Source organism: Rousettus aegyptiacus, unplaced genomic scaffold (genome assembly GCF_014176215.1).
Source record: "Rousettus aegyptiacus isolate mRouAeg1 unplaced genomic scaffold, mRouAeg1.p scaffold_m13_p_16, whole genome shotgun sequence".
NCBI lineage: Eukaryota > Metazoa > Chordata > Mammalia > Chiroptera > Pteropodidae > Rousettus > Rousettus aegyptiacus.
The window spans coordinates 47,014,862-47,032,244 of record NW_023416291.1 but is presented as its reverse complement, the minus strand read 5'-3'; the positions used below and the strand labels follow the sequence as shown (position 1 = coordinate 47,032,244).

The following is a 17,383-nucleotide window of genomic DNA, read 5'->3' as shown; positions in this document are numbered from 1 at the left end:
TCCAATGAATGTACATCTAAATAGTAATCATAATTATAATGATAAAAATTATGTTTTTTGTATAATTCAAACATGTTAAATTTTTATGCAGTCATATCAATTGGAAATTTAATCCTAATAATTAAAAATGTAGCTAATGATGACTTGTCAAAATACCTTTTTCTGAAGGGCTGGGTATGACATATGATAGACTTTCTAGACTATGCTATGTTGTAACAATTTAATTCTACCCTTTTAATGTGAAAGCAGCTGTAGGCAATGCACAAATGAGTGGACATGATGGTGTCCAAAAATAAAAGTTTATTTACAAAACCAGGCTGCAGGCCAGGTTTGCCCTGCAGAATTTAGTTTGTTCACCCAAGCTAGGAAGGTCAGGGGTTAAAGAGTTTGAGATCATGGAGTCATAAGTTTGTGCTCATTTTTCCTAAAAAAAAATCACAGAGAGTGGAAACATTTGGCTTCACTTTCTCCGGTAGGCAGAATAATTCTCCCTCCACCAGAGGTATTCATGCCCTAATCCCCAGAACCTGTACATATGTTACCTTACATGGCGAAAGGATCTGTGGTTAAATTAAGGATCTTGAAATGGAGAGATGATGCTGGAATGTCTGGGTGGGCTTGATATAATCACAAGGTCTTTCCAAGAGGTAGGCAGGAGGTCAGAGAGCAGAGAAGATGCTCTACTGTTAGTTTTAAAGATGGAGGAAGTGGACATGAGCCAAGGAATGAGGGCAGCTGGAGACATGCAAGGAAGCAGATTCTCACCGGACCTCTAGAAGTAATTGGCGCTGCCCACCCATTTTAAACAACCGACCTCCACAGCGTTAGGACAATAAGTGTGTGTTGTTTTAAGCCACTAAACTGTGGTCCTGTCTTACGGCAACAGTTGGAAACTAACACGTTTACCTTATGTTTATACACATGTGTGTTTAATCATGAGATGATGACTGCGTGACAATAGCTATAAAGTAAAAGGAACCTTAGTTGAAAGATACTTGGAAAAACTCTTCTTACTAGAAAAGGGATAAAGTTCTGAATGAATAAGGACAAAGATTTATTATTTCTGGCTTCATCCTGTCTCGGTTCTGAGAGATGCAACTGACCATTAAATTTTGGGTATTTTATTCATTATTTTGAATTGCTCTTCATTAAAAACAAAAAATAACTTCCAGGCAAAGGAGCATCCAGCAATAAGCTAATGTTCTCATGCCATTTTTATTTGATGTATCATATCCCAGAGTTGTTTTAAGTTATATAGCTGCAATTTACAGCTTCATATATGGGATATTTAGAAAACAAAACACCCCCGAGCGTTATAGAATTTTCTACCATGAATCCATAAAAAGTATGTTTGATCACCGTTACAGAGAACTCACGAAAAAGAAAAGGCCTGTGAATTAGAAGAGTGGGGTTTGTATTCCACTGTGCCATTTTTTTCCAGTGGCCTCTAATTCTTCCAATATCTTGTGGGAAACCAAATGACAGTTCTTACCAAAGACAGGAAAAGGCTGGACTCGGGAACTCTGAATTCTTATTTCATAGCTGCTCAAATTGCATCAGTCTCTTTAATTCTCTTAGTTGAAACAGTCACCCTAGCTAAAGTTTATTTCCGCATCAAGCGCTATCATTTTATTATCTTGTCTTTTGTGAATATATGTAGTGACTCTGAATGGCCTTATCCTTTAAGCAGTGCCTGTATTTTCAATAAATGCACCTCCACAGATGTTTGTGTGAGGGGGCTGCATGTGTAAGCCTGGCTGGTGGCCAGTTACGTAGATTAGCCTTGCTTGGGTGTTCCAGAAACACACAGTTATTCTTTCCACAGCCTCAAATGAGAGTTCAATTTTATTTCTTTTGAATGGGACTCCTTAATCTCTTAGTTTGTCTTGTGGGAAATGCATTAGGATTTTCTGACTAGAATTCACAGTTATTCACTCTTTCTTAGTCTTTCTAAAACATAGTAAGCTTAAAAATCATAGAAATATAATCATGGAATGAGTAAGGTGTAAGTGTTTGAATACAAAAATGTCTGTAAAGTCTTAGTATAAATGCTTGATAAACATATTTAAAAGTCCCCGGAAAGAGGGCGGTGTTGCAGTAGAAATCAGAATTGCTTAACAGCTCCAAACATTCGCTTTGCTAGGTGTCCTGTCCTCATCGTGAAGTTGAAGGACCTTTTGGCATCTAAGCGTCTTCTGTGGGACATTTGCGTAGCGTCAGTCCCTTGTGGCTGAAAATCTTCACAATGTGCATTACTTACGTATATCAATTCATGGCTCGGCATGTGTTATAGAACAAAGTAATAAATTGTGTATCTCGTTTTATCTTTAGAAACTCAAAAACATTTTAAAAGATTTTCCAGTTTCCCATGGGCTCCTATAATAGCTTTCAATGGCCTAGAAATATTTTGTATTGAGGCAATGTCATTATGTATGGAGGTCTCTCTATGTAGATGGCTCTATATTAAGGGCCACATTTATGAGATCTGAGCATGTGAGTTAGTCACGCTTTGGCTTGTGTGTGGTGGAGCGTCTGGGTCGGGCTTGCTGCTGGAAAGGGACCACCCACCCAATCTTTGCAGTCGACCTAACAAGCTGCTACCAATTCCAAGAGGAAAATTCATTAATACCTTAATGAATGAGGGTTGCTTGCATTGCTCGACAACGTGTCAGCTACAAAACCCTTGCCTAATTTGACTTATAGAGTCAGTCCGATTGCATTAGTAATTTGATAAAAAGCTGAAGCCAGTTGGCTCCAGACCAGGTCTCGGTATGCCCCCCGGCCCACCAGCTCAATGCCACTTTGTGTAGTGTTGCTCTGCTCTGTAAAACAGATGTTACGATTTACTCCGGACAACCTGCATTTCATTAGGGAGTGAAGTAATCACTTAGTTATCTCGTTCACTTAGTTTTCAATGGACCAATCAATGGACTGAACATGTGTGGTCTGTAAATTCTGATCTCATGCTTAACTTGCACTTAAAGAATATTCCTTAGAATGCCATTGCCCCTATTTTTACTATTTTCTCTTCTACATGGTAGGTTTCTCTGCTTTTTACATTTATAGGTGAATGACTGTAAATTACATTCGAAAGAGAATTACTTGACATGCAGTGGTTTTCAGATATCGTTATTTTTCTCTTGAAATAATATCGATCTTATAATTCAGAAGCTTAATTTTATACTTTGTAAAATACTCTGGGTACAGTTAAGCCAATTTTCTCATATCGGTTTCGTAACAGTTACAAATTGGCATTAAGACCGTAGATGTGTACACGAGGATATGAGAAGCTGACTGGATACCATCTCATGAGAGGCAGAAAGCTAGCAGTTTTGGTCTGCCACGTCTGTAGCGTTTCCATCCAGGGGAGTTGGCCGTAAACATGGGCTGGGTGGGTGGGGAATGAACAGGCTTATCTAGAATTCCGCCAACCATCCATTCAGGGTCTTCTATCTGCCGTGGACCCTGTCAACTCTACTCCACTCTCTGTCACTGGATTACAGAGATTAATAAGTGACAAACTCCTTCAGAGATCACCTACTTTTAATGTTGTGTATAAGGATAATTAAACTCTAATAAAATCTCCTTATTCATTATATTTTCCTGCACTTTTTTGCTTGTTTTCAATGCAATTCTTTGTGCTATATTTAATCTATTTCGCACTACCCAGTGTCTTTGGTCAAATGAAGTGAATGCTCCTTTTTACTCATATATGATTATAACCAATAATGACTCTTTAATGCTTATTGGTTATAATATTTTAATTGATATGTTTTATAAATTGGGGTGCAGTAGAATGAGAAGGGAGATCAGCTCTATTTCTTTTCTTTTATTTCTTCTTTAAGTACCTTTCATTTTCCTTTCTCCTACTTCCTAATTAATATAAATTGTTTCTCTGATTTCTTCCCTTACTCCTTCAAGTCAGAAGTGATAGTAGACAGGTAAGATATGGAACAGAAAGCTGTGGCCAGCTTTGACGCATAACCATTTTTAGTCACTTTTTCTTTCAAAATCACAAGTATATGTCTTAAACTGAGAATTATGATCACATTACAAACTTGCATTAAAGAAAACGTTTATAAAAAGTTTAGTGCAAATATTTTATGCTGCAGGGATTGTAGCAAAATTAATGAACTTTCAATTATATTTGCGCAGGTTTATTTTCTTAATGTATTTTTAGCTTTGCTCTTTAGACTTAAGTAGTAGTGATAGTCTAATTCTTGAATGCATAATAGTTTTTCTGGAGAAAGGAAAAGCCTAATTGGCAATAGCAAATAACCTAGAATTCCTGGAATTATTAATACTTTGGAAAATATTATTTTCAGTTCATGTCAATGAAACTTTTCTTTGTGATATTTAATGTGTTATATGCTTATTGAATTTTTATTTAAGAATTTGGTAAGACCTACACATAAAAATTTCTACCAGGTAAATTAGGATGATTCTTAGTTAGCAAAACATACTTTGCAAGACTCCAGATATTAAAGTAAATGTATCGTTTGTCTGAAAAGTAAATAAAAATAACCTAAAGTCACATTACTGTTCTCTAATTACATGGATTATAAAATCTAAATAAACAAATACATAGTTAAAATTCCCTTTAGTTATTCTATTAAGATTAACAGCATTAAATTTTTATCAAAATATAATAACTACATTATGAGGTTTTCTTCTCAGTTTAAGTACCCAAAGGTAGGATGATGTTCAAAAGTTTACGGTCATCCAAACCAGAAGGAATCAATTTTTTAATATAATTGTTTAAAATTTTCTGATGCATTCAGAAATTAAATGTAGAATAAAATATTTCATTATTAAAATCTGTCTAAATTCTGGAGTAGATTTAATTACAATAGTAGAATTAGTTGTAATAGTCAAATAGACTTTCATTTGGAGTTATTCCATTTTTTCTACTCATTATGAATTCCTAGAGCTTGTACATTCTATTATATTCTATTATCTTCCAATAATGTGCTTTATGGATTAAATCATTTGTTTTCCTTGATCATATTGATCTATATTTCTGTTTCAAGTTCAAATAAAAGAACCCATTTTGACTGATATGTGTGCATATATATATTTTTTTAAACAGGCCTTTAGTGAGTTTGAGATTGAGCAGCATCAAGAATGTGCTTATGATCACTTGGAAGTATTTGATGGAGAAACGGAGAAATCACCAATTCTTGGACGACTGTGTGGCAACAAGACCCCAGAACCCCTAGTGGCTACTGGAAGTAAAATGTTTGTTCGGTTTGTCTCTGACGCATCTGTTCAAAGAAAAGGTTTTCAAGCTACGCATTCTACAGGTCAGCAGATTAAGACCATCCTTCTCTTTTCTGACTAAGATCTAGGTTTTTCCTCCTGATCAATGCAGTGGATCCCATTACAAGATCATAAACGAATCTCCAGGGACAGCAGAAGAAATCTCACTGAAGCCCTGTGTTAAATATTTGAGAACCACATAGCATCCTACCTAAAAATCTTTGTAGTTGATAAACATTTAAGAAAGAAACCTAATGGTTTGGACTGATTCATATCCAATGCAGTATGATGAAGTAGAACTATTTCTAAATATTTCTATAATGTATTTTATATGAACACTAGACGTTAAATTTATATATCATATTTAACAGATAGAAATTTATGGCTCAGTATTCAAAAATTGTGCTCTTTAACACTTTACCTGGTTAGCTCGCTTTTGTATTAATATATTTTTGAAAATCAAATTTGGGACTTATCTTTTTACAGAGCCTCATTTTTTCTCCCTTTTATTCGGCATGCAACACAGTCTTTCCCTAAACCTAATGCCAAATATGATTCTTGCAGATTACAGCTGTTCTGGAAATCTTTAAGAAATATAATTTAGAAAAAATACGAAAAATTCTAGAAAAAAATGTAAAATAACTTTTTTAAAAATAAGAGCAAATTTAAATATATATTCCATAAACATCTAGGAAATGTCATTTTTTCCCTTTTATTTAAAAAAATCAGTTACTGGTAGATACTTACTAAAATCATCTAGCTTATAGTGACATCTAGTGGCAATCCCTATGCATAAACCATGGAGACTGCTGGGAGAACTCTATCTTCGTATAAAACACAGTAAAAATAGTCTACACATTCATGCATGAAAGAATTTTAGTGCAGTAATTTCTGTCATGGTTTCACGTTGGTTGCTTTTGTTCTCTGTTTTTAATTATTTTTTGCCAAATATTATTTTTCACTCCAGTGTACTTTATCATGAACCTTAGATTTACACTGAAGTCTGTGAGAACGTGGATATTAATTATCAAGCTATTTATCTGATTTATACTAATAATGATTGGACTCATCAGTAATACAAATTATTTCTCATGATTAATGTAAATATTTCGGTTTAAGATCTGTCTCCGAAGCTCATGTACCTTCTACTATAGAATATTTTTCTTTTAATATACAAAGAAAACTGATATAAAAGTGGATTACTATTATTTGAAGCAACAGGTACAGACTGAACGCTTCCTTGTATAAATTTAAACAGTCCTCTGTTCAAAGTATCTAACTGATTAGGCTCATCCATTCAAATACCCACACGAGCAGCCTCAGTACCATTTTGTTAGGCAAAGCGTGTCTTGGATGTTGTTTAATCCAGCCCTATCATCTCAGAAATGAGGATTCTAAGACTAAAACTTAAATGACAGTCACATAGCATGAAAAATAGCAGGTGGAATTAGAGTCCTGGTTTCTCAACTTCTGCTAATTTGCTCTTGTCAATTTTTTTTTCTTTTTTCTTTTCATGTATAAATTTGTGCCCTCAACCGGCTATCTTGGCATTTTCTGGATAGATCGATCTATCTATCTATCTATCTATCTATCTATCTATCTATCTATCTATCTATCTATATCTATCATCTATCTATCTATCTATCTATCTATCTATCATCTATCTATTTATTTATAATTTCTTATTTTTCAAAGAGTTAACATTCATTATTTCTATTAGTTTCAGGTGTACAGCATAGCAGTGAGATATTTATATAATTTATGAAGTGATCCCCTGATTAGTCCAGTACCCACCCTCTACCTAGTTATTACAATATTATTAACTATGTTCCCTGTGCTGTAGATTTTTACTATAACATTCCAGTAGTCATACATTGTGAAATATTCTTATGTACTGCTTACTATTTATTTCTCCTCAAAGCTTTCTCTTTAACAAGTTTATTATTACATAGAATTTCATCAGATATTTATTTTGCTCATACTTTGGACAGACACTGTAAGTTATTAGTAATTTATGGGGTAAATTAGGCATTTGGGAGAATTTATAGAAAAATAGAAGGAACTCCTGCCTGTGGACAGCTTATGGTCTGGTAAGTTAAACTGATTTTCAGAAGTTTCTGAACTTCTGCTTTTCAGTCAGTTTCTACAGACAAGAAAGCTAAGTCCTGTATCCACATCTGTCCACTTTTGCTACATTTATATGATACATGCCTTCTAGAGTGCATGTGGCTGTTATGATGGGCCCTGAGGTATACATTTTAATTTGCTTCAGTAAATTTATATTTCTGTATACAGTTTTTACTTTATCTATGAGAAAAACTTCTTACGCTATGAATTTTGAATCCAGGTGATCAGAAAATATAGCTATAACATAGCTTTATTGCAACTTTTTGCCAGTAAGACTGTCCAAATCCAAAGGAAATGGATTTTATTGGAGAGTCTTTTTCTCTGACAGTGGATCCGAATTCTTGTAGGTCCAAATTTATTTTAATCGGGAAATGAATGGTATTACTACCACTTTAAATAAACCAATTGAGATAAACAAATCTTTTTTGTTAAAAATAAAATATCCTGTGTATTTGTTCAGAGATATGTCTATAATTCAGAAAATGAGGAGAAATGTGGAGAGAAAATAACATTTTAAGACATGGCATTGTCTGGTAGGACTTCTTTTCTGTAGCTTAAAGCATCACACTTTTTGTCAACACCATTTAAAAATTAAATAATACATTATCAAACTCCTTAGAAATGAAATTATTTTGAGCTAACTCCATTAAATTAGAATGACCACTAAAAGCATTTACAGGTCAAATTACAAGACCTCTCTGGGAATTTAATACTTTATCAGGAAATAAACATGTTTTTCCAAATCAAGATGAAGGCCACCCCCAGGCTTCTCTTCCCTTCTTTTTTACCTTCTTATTCAGCTTTATTTTCCTTTTCCCAGAATTCTGCAGAAGCAGCTCCGGCTGCTTGCAAGTATTTTCAGACAGTTCATTTAAAAGCGGTATTGCTGACATGCTCAACTACCGTGTTTATATTTTTCTGATTTGGTGAATGAATAGAGATATTTGCAGAAATGTTTACTTACAAATCTTTTAAAGGGGCCGTGTTAAATGATATATGGATGATATTTCAAAACACTTATAAGCAATTCCCCTCATGCAGACTATTATTGTCTACTCATGGAATTTCTCTCAGGGTATATAAAAGTCACACCTCTCACACATAATATTCAGATGTTCATTCTTAAAAAAATGTATCCTGTGGACTAAATTCTTTTTCATGGTTGAAAAATTAATTCCAGATTTATTATTTTGAGCAAGCCACAGGAATCTAGAGGACTCATAGGATTCAGAATTATTGATCCGTAAGAATGCAGTTGTGCACTGAAATGCATGAACAAAAATGAGAACTTTTTGAAGTATTTTAAATCATTTAAAAATGTGTAAGCCATTTGTTTTTTGAAAGCATGCCATTTTCTAAGAGTTTTCAATAAAATTGAATAATGATGCCTTATTATCATTTTCAGATTTACAAAGGCTTTGTGAAATCTCATAGCCCATTTTGTTAAACTACTTTATTTCCTCCCTGAATTTTGTTCCGGAGTAGGGCTGTCTCTCTGGATTCTGGTCTATCTTTGGGACTTTGCTTCTGTAAAGAAGATGCCCAAAAGCCAGTGTTTCTTCCATATTTTATAGTTCACTCCTTCAGCTCTCCTGGGCTGTGAAATAAAAATATTAGAAGTACTGTCAGATTTTTAAAACTTGAAAACAAATCAGTCCATTATATCAAACTTTGAGAAAAAGTAGAATTTTTAAAAAATCTGAAAATAAGATTTCACTGGTTTATATATTTATATATTGAATTCAAAAATACTTTTCACAAAATATTTTCCTGGCCTTAAAAAAATATAATTTTTCTTTTCCTATAGCACATTAACAGTTTTTAGGTATTTTTTAATTCTACTGGCTTTCTGTTTCATACTTCAGTAGATCCCCAGTATGAATGAAGGCCTTTAGATGTCCCCACTGGAAAATAATAGTAATGATAGTCCTCACTTATATGGCTTTTCCTATGTGCCAGGTTCTTTGAAGCATTTACATCTATAAACTAACTCATTCTCTCTTCACCTAGACCCTATGATGTGAGTACAATGTGTGATCCCCATTTTAGAAATAATGTGTAGGACAAAGTCCCACAGCTGATGAAGAGCAGAGCTTGAATTTGGACCCAGACAATTTGGCTGAGGAGTTTCATCCCAGGGAGAGGACAGTAATTCTTGGAGTTACTTAGATAAGAGAAACACCTCTGTGGGAAAGGGGACGATCCTCGGTTTCCCTTCTGTGGGACTCAAGAGATGACATCTCAAGACTTATTATCATTTCAGCCTTCAGCAGTGGTTCTAAGCACATGTGTTTCTTTACGTTTTCATTTGTGCTACTGGCACCTATATCAATAGATTGTGCAAGATGCCCTCCCTACTGTGGGGATGACAGAGGGACCTTTAGATTCATCATGTAACACAGCCCCACGGGGAAGCCATTCTCATGACCGAAGCCCTGGCTGGAAATTCCTTCACACGTCAGTCACACACAAGTCTCTGACTATGCAGTTGTCTGTGACAGTGCCCATAGGTTTGTTTGAAAGTGCAAGTGTCGAGAGGGGTTCCCTACCTGGGAATTTAGAAATGTTTTGTTATTTAAAATCAGCAAAGCACAATGTGGATAAACCATATACGAATCTGAAAGAGCCAAGTAAGAATCTAGCCACCTAATCCATCCTCACATGGTGCTGCCAAGATCTGTGGTCGCAGATGCCCACGAGAGTTACAATTGTCATCTGATGCCTGGTGCCTTAACTTCTCTAGATCTTTCCATATTGAATTTGTTTATTTTTTATTTTTTATTTTTTTTGTCCCATCACAACTTGTCCTGGTTTTGCTGGGACTTTCCTGATTTTATTACTTCCCAGGAACCTCTCAGTCCTTGGCAAACAGGGACGGAAAGAAACTCTACTTTCTCCTAACGTTTTTCATATCCTATTCTTTATCTCCACACATCTATCCCCCAGCTGTATGTCTGCATATGTATTGGCTGCAGGAGACATTGCAGACTTCCTCTGCATTAATTTATTTAATTTCTAATTATTGTAAAGTTTTGGGGCTCTGATGACTACGAATTCCTGAGAAAAATTTTTTGAAAACTTTCATTATTTAAATTACACTAATGGTGTATTTTTACACATGCTTATTTATTCCTTTGATATATTTACATCTAGTGACAAAGGTTATAACTGGTAGAGCATATGTTTATTAACGTCTCTCTGAAAAAGCTGTAAAAAGAGCATATAAAATTTTTTATTTATTACGAACACAAAATACAACTGAATAGGTTCTGAAACTAAAAAGGTAACTGCAGTTAATGATGTACGTCTGTTTTTCCCAATCAAGTTAGTAAATATTTCTACCTAACTGAAGTAATACTGTTCTACATATTCTGTGTTAAAGTTCTATAACACACACAGACATTCACACAGGAGTTTCATATATTTTATGGATTTTAAAGTTATTTCTTATTCCTTTGAAGTCCAGTTTCTTAAGTTATTAAACTCACTGACCTATTCTCACTAGAAGTTATTTTAAACTAAAAACAATGAGGTATAATAATAAAAAAAAAATATTTATTGAGAGTTACTATAAAGTAGGCACTGTTTTAAGTGATTTTCACGTATTAATTAAATCCTCAAAACCCACTACAATTGTACTATCATTATCGTGTCTTTTACCCTTGGGATCAGAGAAGTGACGACTCTTACCCACAGGCCCTGAACTAGCTCTCAGGAGCTGGAGCTGTGATTCCAACCAAGCCCGCAGTCCGTGTCCAGGGCCTATGCCAGGACCGAGTGCACCGTCCGATTCTCCAATTATGGTAAACATATCTCATGATAGAAATGCATACAGAAGCTCAAGAATGGCCAAGCTACATCAAAATAGAAATCGGGCCCGTTAAAGCTCACTGAGCTTACCTGTCTCTTTTTTCCCCCTTGGGCAGAGTGTGGAGGCCGACTAAAGGCAGAATCGCACCCTGGAGACCTGTACTCGCATGCTCAGTTTGGTGACAACAACTACCCGGGACAGGTCGACTGTGAATGGCTCCTGGTGTCGGAACGGGGCTCACGACTCGAGTTATCCTTCCCGATTTTTGAAGTGGAAGAAGAAGCTGACTGTGGCTATGACTATGTCGAACTCTTTGGCGGTCTTGATTCGACAGCTGTGGGGCTTGGTCGGTTCTGTGGATCAGGGGTAAATACAGTCCCAGCAGGTTGCCATAGATGTGATTCACGACTGACATGTGTCACATATCCAAAAAAGTAGCGTTTCTAACAAAAAAAAACTTATATTATTAATGGCTTGACAAATTATAACACTCACACTCATCACTTCCAGCCACTTCCCATCCCTAGTGAATTTGCTTGACGATATCAAAAAAGACAGATGAATTCAATCGTTATAATTTTTTTGTTATTGTCCCCATTCTAAATTTTATATTCATGTTTTTATTGTGCAGTAAATATTTAAATATTTAATGAGGCAATATATTTTAACATACACATTTGATAGCACCGTCACCTTGATAAATCATATTTTATCAAAATACTACATATTTTGTTGTGAAGATACATTAGTCCCAATTTTTTGAATGTCTATCAGTATTTATGGCTTAAATAATCCTATTGAACTCCTGTCCAAATGACAACTGAAATGAAACAAACAGCAACAATAACAAAAACCTCTTGGTACTTAGATTATTAAAACAAGAAGAAACTGACAACCTGGATTCTGGAAGCAGCTCTGCCTCAGAGTGCCTGAAACAAATTGAATGTCTCTTTATCCTCTGTGAACCTCACTTTATTCATTTGTAAATCAGAGGAACTTGGCTTAAAAATGTGGGGAAAAAACACCAAGTTCCAGAACTTAGAAACAGACTTAAGTATGTTCGAAGCCCAGATACATCACTGAGTTGAACATGCCTTTTGTTTCCTGAAACTCAAGTGTTCTCATCTGTAAAATGGAGAAGTCACTCATATACACTTTCAGGGTTGTAGGAGGATTAACTCACATACAAAAATAATTTCCAAACACAAATTACATTGAAGACAAAGTGATCATTCTGTTGTTTACTTGCTCATTTGTTTGTTTGTTTTTCAGCCACCAGAAGAGATCTATTCAATCGGGGATGCGGTTTTAGTTCATTTTCACACTGATGACACAATCAACAAGAAAGGATTTCATATAAGATACAAAAGTGTTAGATTTCCAGATACCACACATACCAAATAATAACGCCAAAACCTCCTTCAGAACATAAAGGAATGTGCATAATGGAGAGAAGACGTGTTTTTTTTTTTTTAAATGAAGATATTAGCACAAAAGTTTTATATAATGAATTTGAACAGAAGAAAACTGTAAGACCCGAACTATCTCTGTACTAAAAGAGAAGTTTCTAGCTAACCCTGATCAGCATTACCAGGATATTTGAACTCCATGCTTGACAGTATAAATAAAGCTGGTGAACGGGCATCATGTGCTTCAAGGACGGCTCCACAAGCTTTTGCTCTCAGCTCGACGTAGTTGCCTCGTAACTCAGACAGTTCATTTCAGGGTCTGTGATGCTGCAGTGTTCTTTGTGACAATTTTGCAAGATTTGGGAGAAATAATAAGATAATCTTGCAGGTCATAAACTGGAAAACCCTCTCCTTGTATCTTAAGATAAATTGCTTTGGCTTTCTATCTTGGACCCAGTGTACACCAGATCCACGTAAGATGTTGTGAGATGGGAGTCTTTTGAGGGTGATTCATTACTTTAAATGTGGGTGTGTCCAGTGTTCAAAAACTGGAATATTTCAGCTTCATTATTTTCCCTTGCAGGCCAGATTAACCTCTTTGAAACGTAAATCATCTTGAGACCACTTTATTTTACTGGTATTTTGACAAATTTGAAATGTCAATAGTTTCTATTACTGCAGGTAAACTCTAGACATCATTTATTTAAATGCTGGGAAATGCCCCGTTGATTGGTAAACTCAATTCTTTCAGTAAAAGTGCTGCCTTTTCACACCAAATCCAAGAAGCCCTGTGATGTCTTCCAGACTTTATGAGAAAACTCCCAACAGGTGTGAACAGGATTCTTCTAAGTGACGGCCTGGATGGTTCATACTCAAGTTACCACTGCTGCTATGGTCATTCCTTTGTTGTTGATCTGTTGTAGTTGTTATTGTTGATGTTATCATGGTTAAAGTATTTAACAAAATGAAATGAAGCAGAAGCAAGCCTTGTAAGAATTGAAAGATCTTTTTTTTTTCTCCTCTCGGAATTCACTTTAAAAAAAATGCAATGTTAGAAAAGGATTTGTTTCTAAAGACTTCCTATGGTGCTATTCCATAATTTTTTTTTTTTTTAAACAAAGTTTGTGATCTTTGAGCCAACCACCTGTAGACTATGAATGTCTCCCTCTGTGTGGCTGGTGGCATTTGAAAACTAAAGACTTGTTAAATGCATCAAGAGCGTATCATTGCAAGAGCAGCACTTGTCCTGTGGAACAACTCCTTATAATGCCTTAGAACTCTTGCACATGATCAAACAGATCCTTGTAGGAACACAGCTTTTGAGATACAGAACATAATAGTGTGTGTGAATTAGCAGCTCTATAAGGAAGCTCCATTCCCGTGACAGAACATTGGGTATAAATAAGCCTGACTTGCTTTTGTTGTAGAAAATGAATTTTCTGCTTTAAAGCCATGTGCGTTTTTAATATTAATGTATGTATATGTGAGATTGAGTGAGTGAAGCTGTAAGAGGATAAAAAGTAGTGGGTGGTTGAAAAGTTACAATTTATGTGCCAAGTTCTACCAGAATCCTGTTTGAAGTAGCACCTTTCTTAGGAGGTTTCATGGACAAATAATGGGAACTACTAATTATTATTATTATTATTATTATTGACCCATTAAAAAAAGGCTCTTTCCTTTTGATATATTTTGACGTCGATGTCGATTTCTCTATGAAGTAGCTTCGTCTCTGTTACCTGTCCATGAACATTCAACATTTAATAAAATTGGGTATTTCTCTTCATTTTACCAAATTAAACTATACACACAGATGTAGCTTATTTTTTTTTGTCATCGTTTCCCTGAAGAATCTTTTCTTGCATATGAATTATAATATGTAAATACATTTTTAAAACCAAGCTTTTGATCTTATTGAATGTTACTTTGGAAACGTATAACTATCGCCTGCAATATAATGAATTTTTTAGTGGAGCTGACTTATTCCAGTAACTTCTATATTTTTTCACTAGTCTCCAATTAGTCAAACTTAATCAGGAATGGGACAGAGAGGAGAAAAAACCATTAACACTTAGTGCACCTAGGCTGTGCCTAGCCCGGTATTGGGCACACGCACTAGCTCTTTTTAAATTTTATGCTGCCCTTTGAAAGTTGTGGGAGTGTTCTCATTCTGTAGTTCAGGAACTGAGGCTCAAAGGTGTGTTCTTTCCAGGGGTCACAGTGTAAAGTTAGATGTTGAAACTCAGCTTGTCTGATATAAAAATCTGTGCTTGTTCTACAAAACATAGTAGAATCAATCTTGACATATATAAATAGTAGATTTTTTTGTGATGAAACTTTTCCACATGAAGTCAATTTTAGGGTGAATTACGGTAAAACTTCAGAAACAGCATGACAATTCGAATATCAATTGTAGATAGCTCTAAGGACCACAGTTAGTACTAGAAATTTAAAAAAAAAAAAAACACCCTATAGTTTGGAGTTAGTAACCTGGACCTTTTGTTAAAATAAATGCATTAAATTATTTTATCTACTGTGTTAGGGAAAATGTGTTCTACTTTAAGAAATATTCTGGATATTCCAGTTGACATTAGGCCACAATGAGCTGCTTCAATACAACCAAGAAGTGAAAAGTATTGAGAAAGTATGTAGAGATGTTGTCATAACTTTAGGTCTTCAATGTGAACATTAATTTTTATTGTATCTTATGTCAGATAACAGTTCGCTGCATATTATTTTTATATTAATTAAAATTTGGCTTAAATGTGTGAAATGGGAATACAGACAGCTTCGTTGTTTTGTTAATAATTGTTAGTTACTGTTCTGGACATTTTATTAAATTAATTTTGTAAATTATTTTCAACCCCTACATCATTATATTGGCTGTTCTATTTTGTCACAGTTCAATTCTTATATAGTTCTATACGGAGAAAAAAAAAACTGCTCCCACTTCTTATGATTTTATTAAATTATTTTAAAAAGTCATCAGTCTAGTTTATTACCATGACTTTACATCTCTGCACAAAACAACATTTTTAAAGAAATGTATGAGTCTTAGTCTCTTTTATTTGGTTTCTAGTACATTTTTTACGGTAAGCCTCAAATAGGAAATTGTGTTCTCCCACAGAGAAAATCTCTAAAAGCATCCAATAATTATTATGTTTCAAAGAATAAACGTTATTCTTTAAAAGAAATATTAAATTACATACTTGCTTAGACTTAGAAAACTATAGTGATTGTGATATGAATAACTTTTACTTGAAGCAATTAGCAAAATGTTTGCAAATTTATTTAGCGATAATGAGACTAAAACTTACTTTTTGGAAAACCTTTAATACCACTTGTTAAATATGGCATGGGAGGAGAAAACAGGAAAAATAATCACCTCCCAAAGTTTTATAACTTGAATTGCAGTAATGCCTTCTATCTTTTAGAGAAAAAAAAATGTGTAATATGATTTTATCAAAAAGAAAAAAGCTGGACTGTGAGTGAACTGAAGCTTTTTATGCTTCAATGCATAGTAAATGGTTGCCGATGAATACTTAGCTTTTAGTCTTTTACTGTTATTGTTATAAAATTGAGAAATTTCGTTATTAGCTTAAGAAACAATCGATGCCTCCGATACTTTGTGAGATATTATTAGTCTCCAAACTATCTTTTGACATCTACTTTTTTCAACCCGCCCACCTTTCACTCTTCAACAGCGTGTTCAACCCCAAATCCAACTCGCCATGTCATTGATTCTAGTCTGTACCACGACACCTGCTTCATGCAGAGACTGAGGCGGGATGATTCCAAAAAGATTATAAGCCCTGAGCCCTGTATTTATAACCTCCCTGTCATACAATTTTTTAAACAGAAATTAATACAATAAATAACTTCTAATTTTAGAAGACTTGTAGGTGGAAATATATTTGGGTTAAAATGTTCGAAAAGGGAAGCCCTAAGAAGCAAGAGGCTTAAGATATGTAGATAAAAGATCCTGGTGGCTCAGTCTGTTTCGCCTTTGCTGCCAGCAAGAAGGTGTTGAGTAAATAATAAAATGACTTGTGTTGTTGTGTATTTTTATATGTATACGAGCTAATGGCTTCACCAATCCCTCTGCTCTTACTTTGCTCTGTCTACCTAAATTTTTCATATAGCTGAAAAATTAGTTATATAGCATTTCATTTTTACACAATATGAAATTTGTAGAGTATACTTGCATCTGAAGTAAAAACAGCAACTAAAGTTTTCAAACTGGTATACAATAGTTTAAACATGGCTCTACGCTTCAGTGGTTTTCTTTACAAATTACATTTTAAAAAACAGAGCCAATGGTAAGAATATTATAGGATGATTATTTTAGTTATAATGCAACAAATTTAAGGACTGAAAAACTTCGTATCTATCGAAAGCTCTATTAAAATTTTTTTAAAAGAGTAACTAGAAATTGAGTTAAAAATCATAATTTTCAATCATGATTTCTTCATGATTTTTAAAGGAATATATAAGAATCAGTGATTCATGAATATTTAAAATTTAAAGCACATGCCAGGCATTTTTTAAAATGTCTGATATATTAACTTATTAATACAACTGTGAGTTATATTTTATTGTCTCTATTACTGAGGAAACAAATATACTGGTAATCACAAAAAACATAAATCACAATAAATCACTAAAATGTTTAAGGAAAGACATTCAGATTGGATTGAAATTTTATTTATAAGCTTTTAGAAAGGATGCTTGTAAAACATAGTACCAGAAAAGTTAAAAGTGAAAAAGTCACATCGAGTAC

General features: G+C 34.3%; 1 protein-coding gene across 2 annotated transcripts in view; it reads left to right on the top strand.

Moving 5' to 3' along the window:
* The window catches only part of TLL1 (tolloid like 1), a 164,342-nt gene extending 148,754 nt beyond the window's left edge, over positions 1-15,588 (top strand). For both annotated transcript variants that reach the window (XM_016121109.2, XM_016121108.2), the window contains 3 exons: positions 5,090-5,303; positions 11,313-11,563; positions 12,470-15,588. In XM_016121109.2, coding sequence (XP_015976595.2) covers positions 5,090-5,303; positions 11,313-11,563; positions 12,470-12,601 — 597 coding nt within the window. In that variant the 3' untranslated portion in view covers positions 12,602-15,588. The remainder of the gene's footprint in view (positions 1-5,089; positions 5,304-11,312; positions 11,564-12,469) is intronic.
* Positions 15,589-17,383: the final 1,795 nt, after the last annotated feature.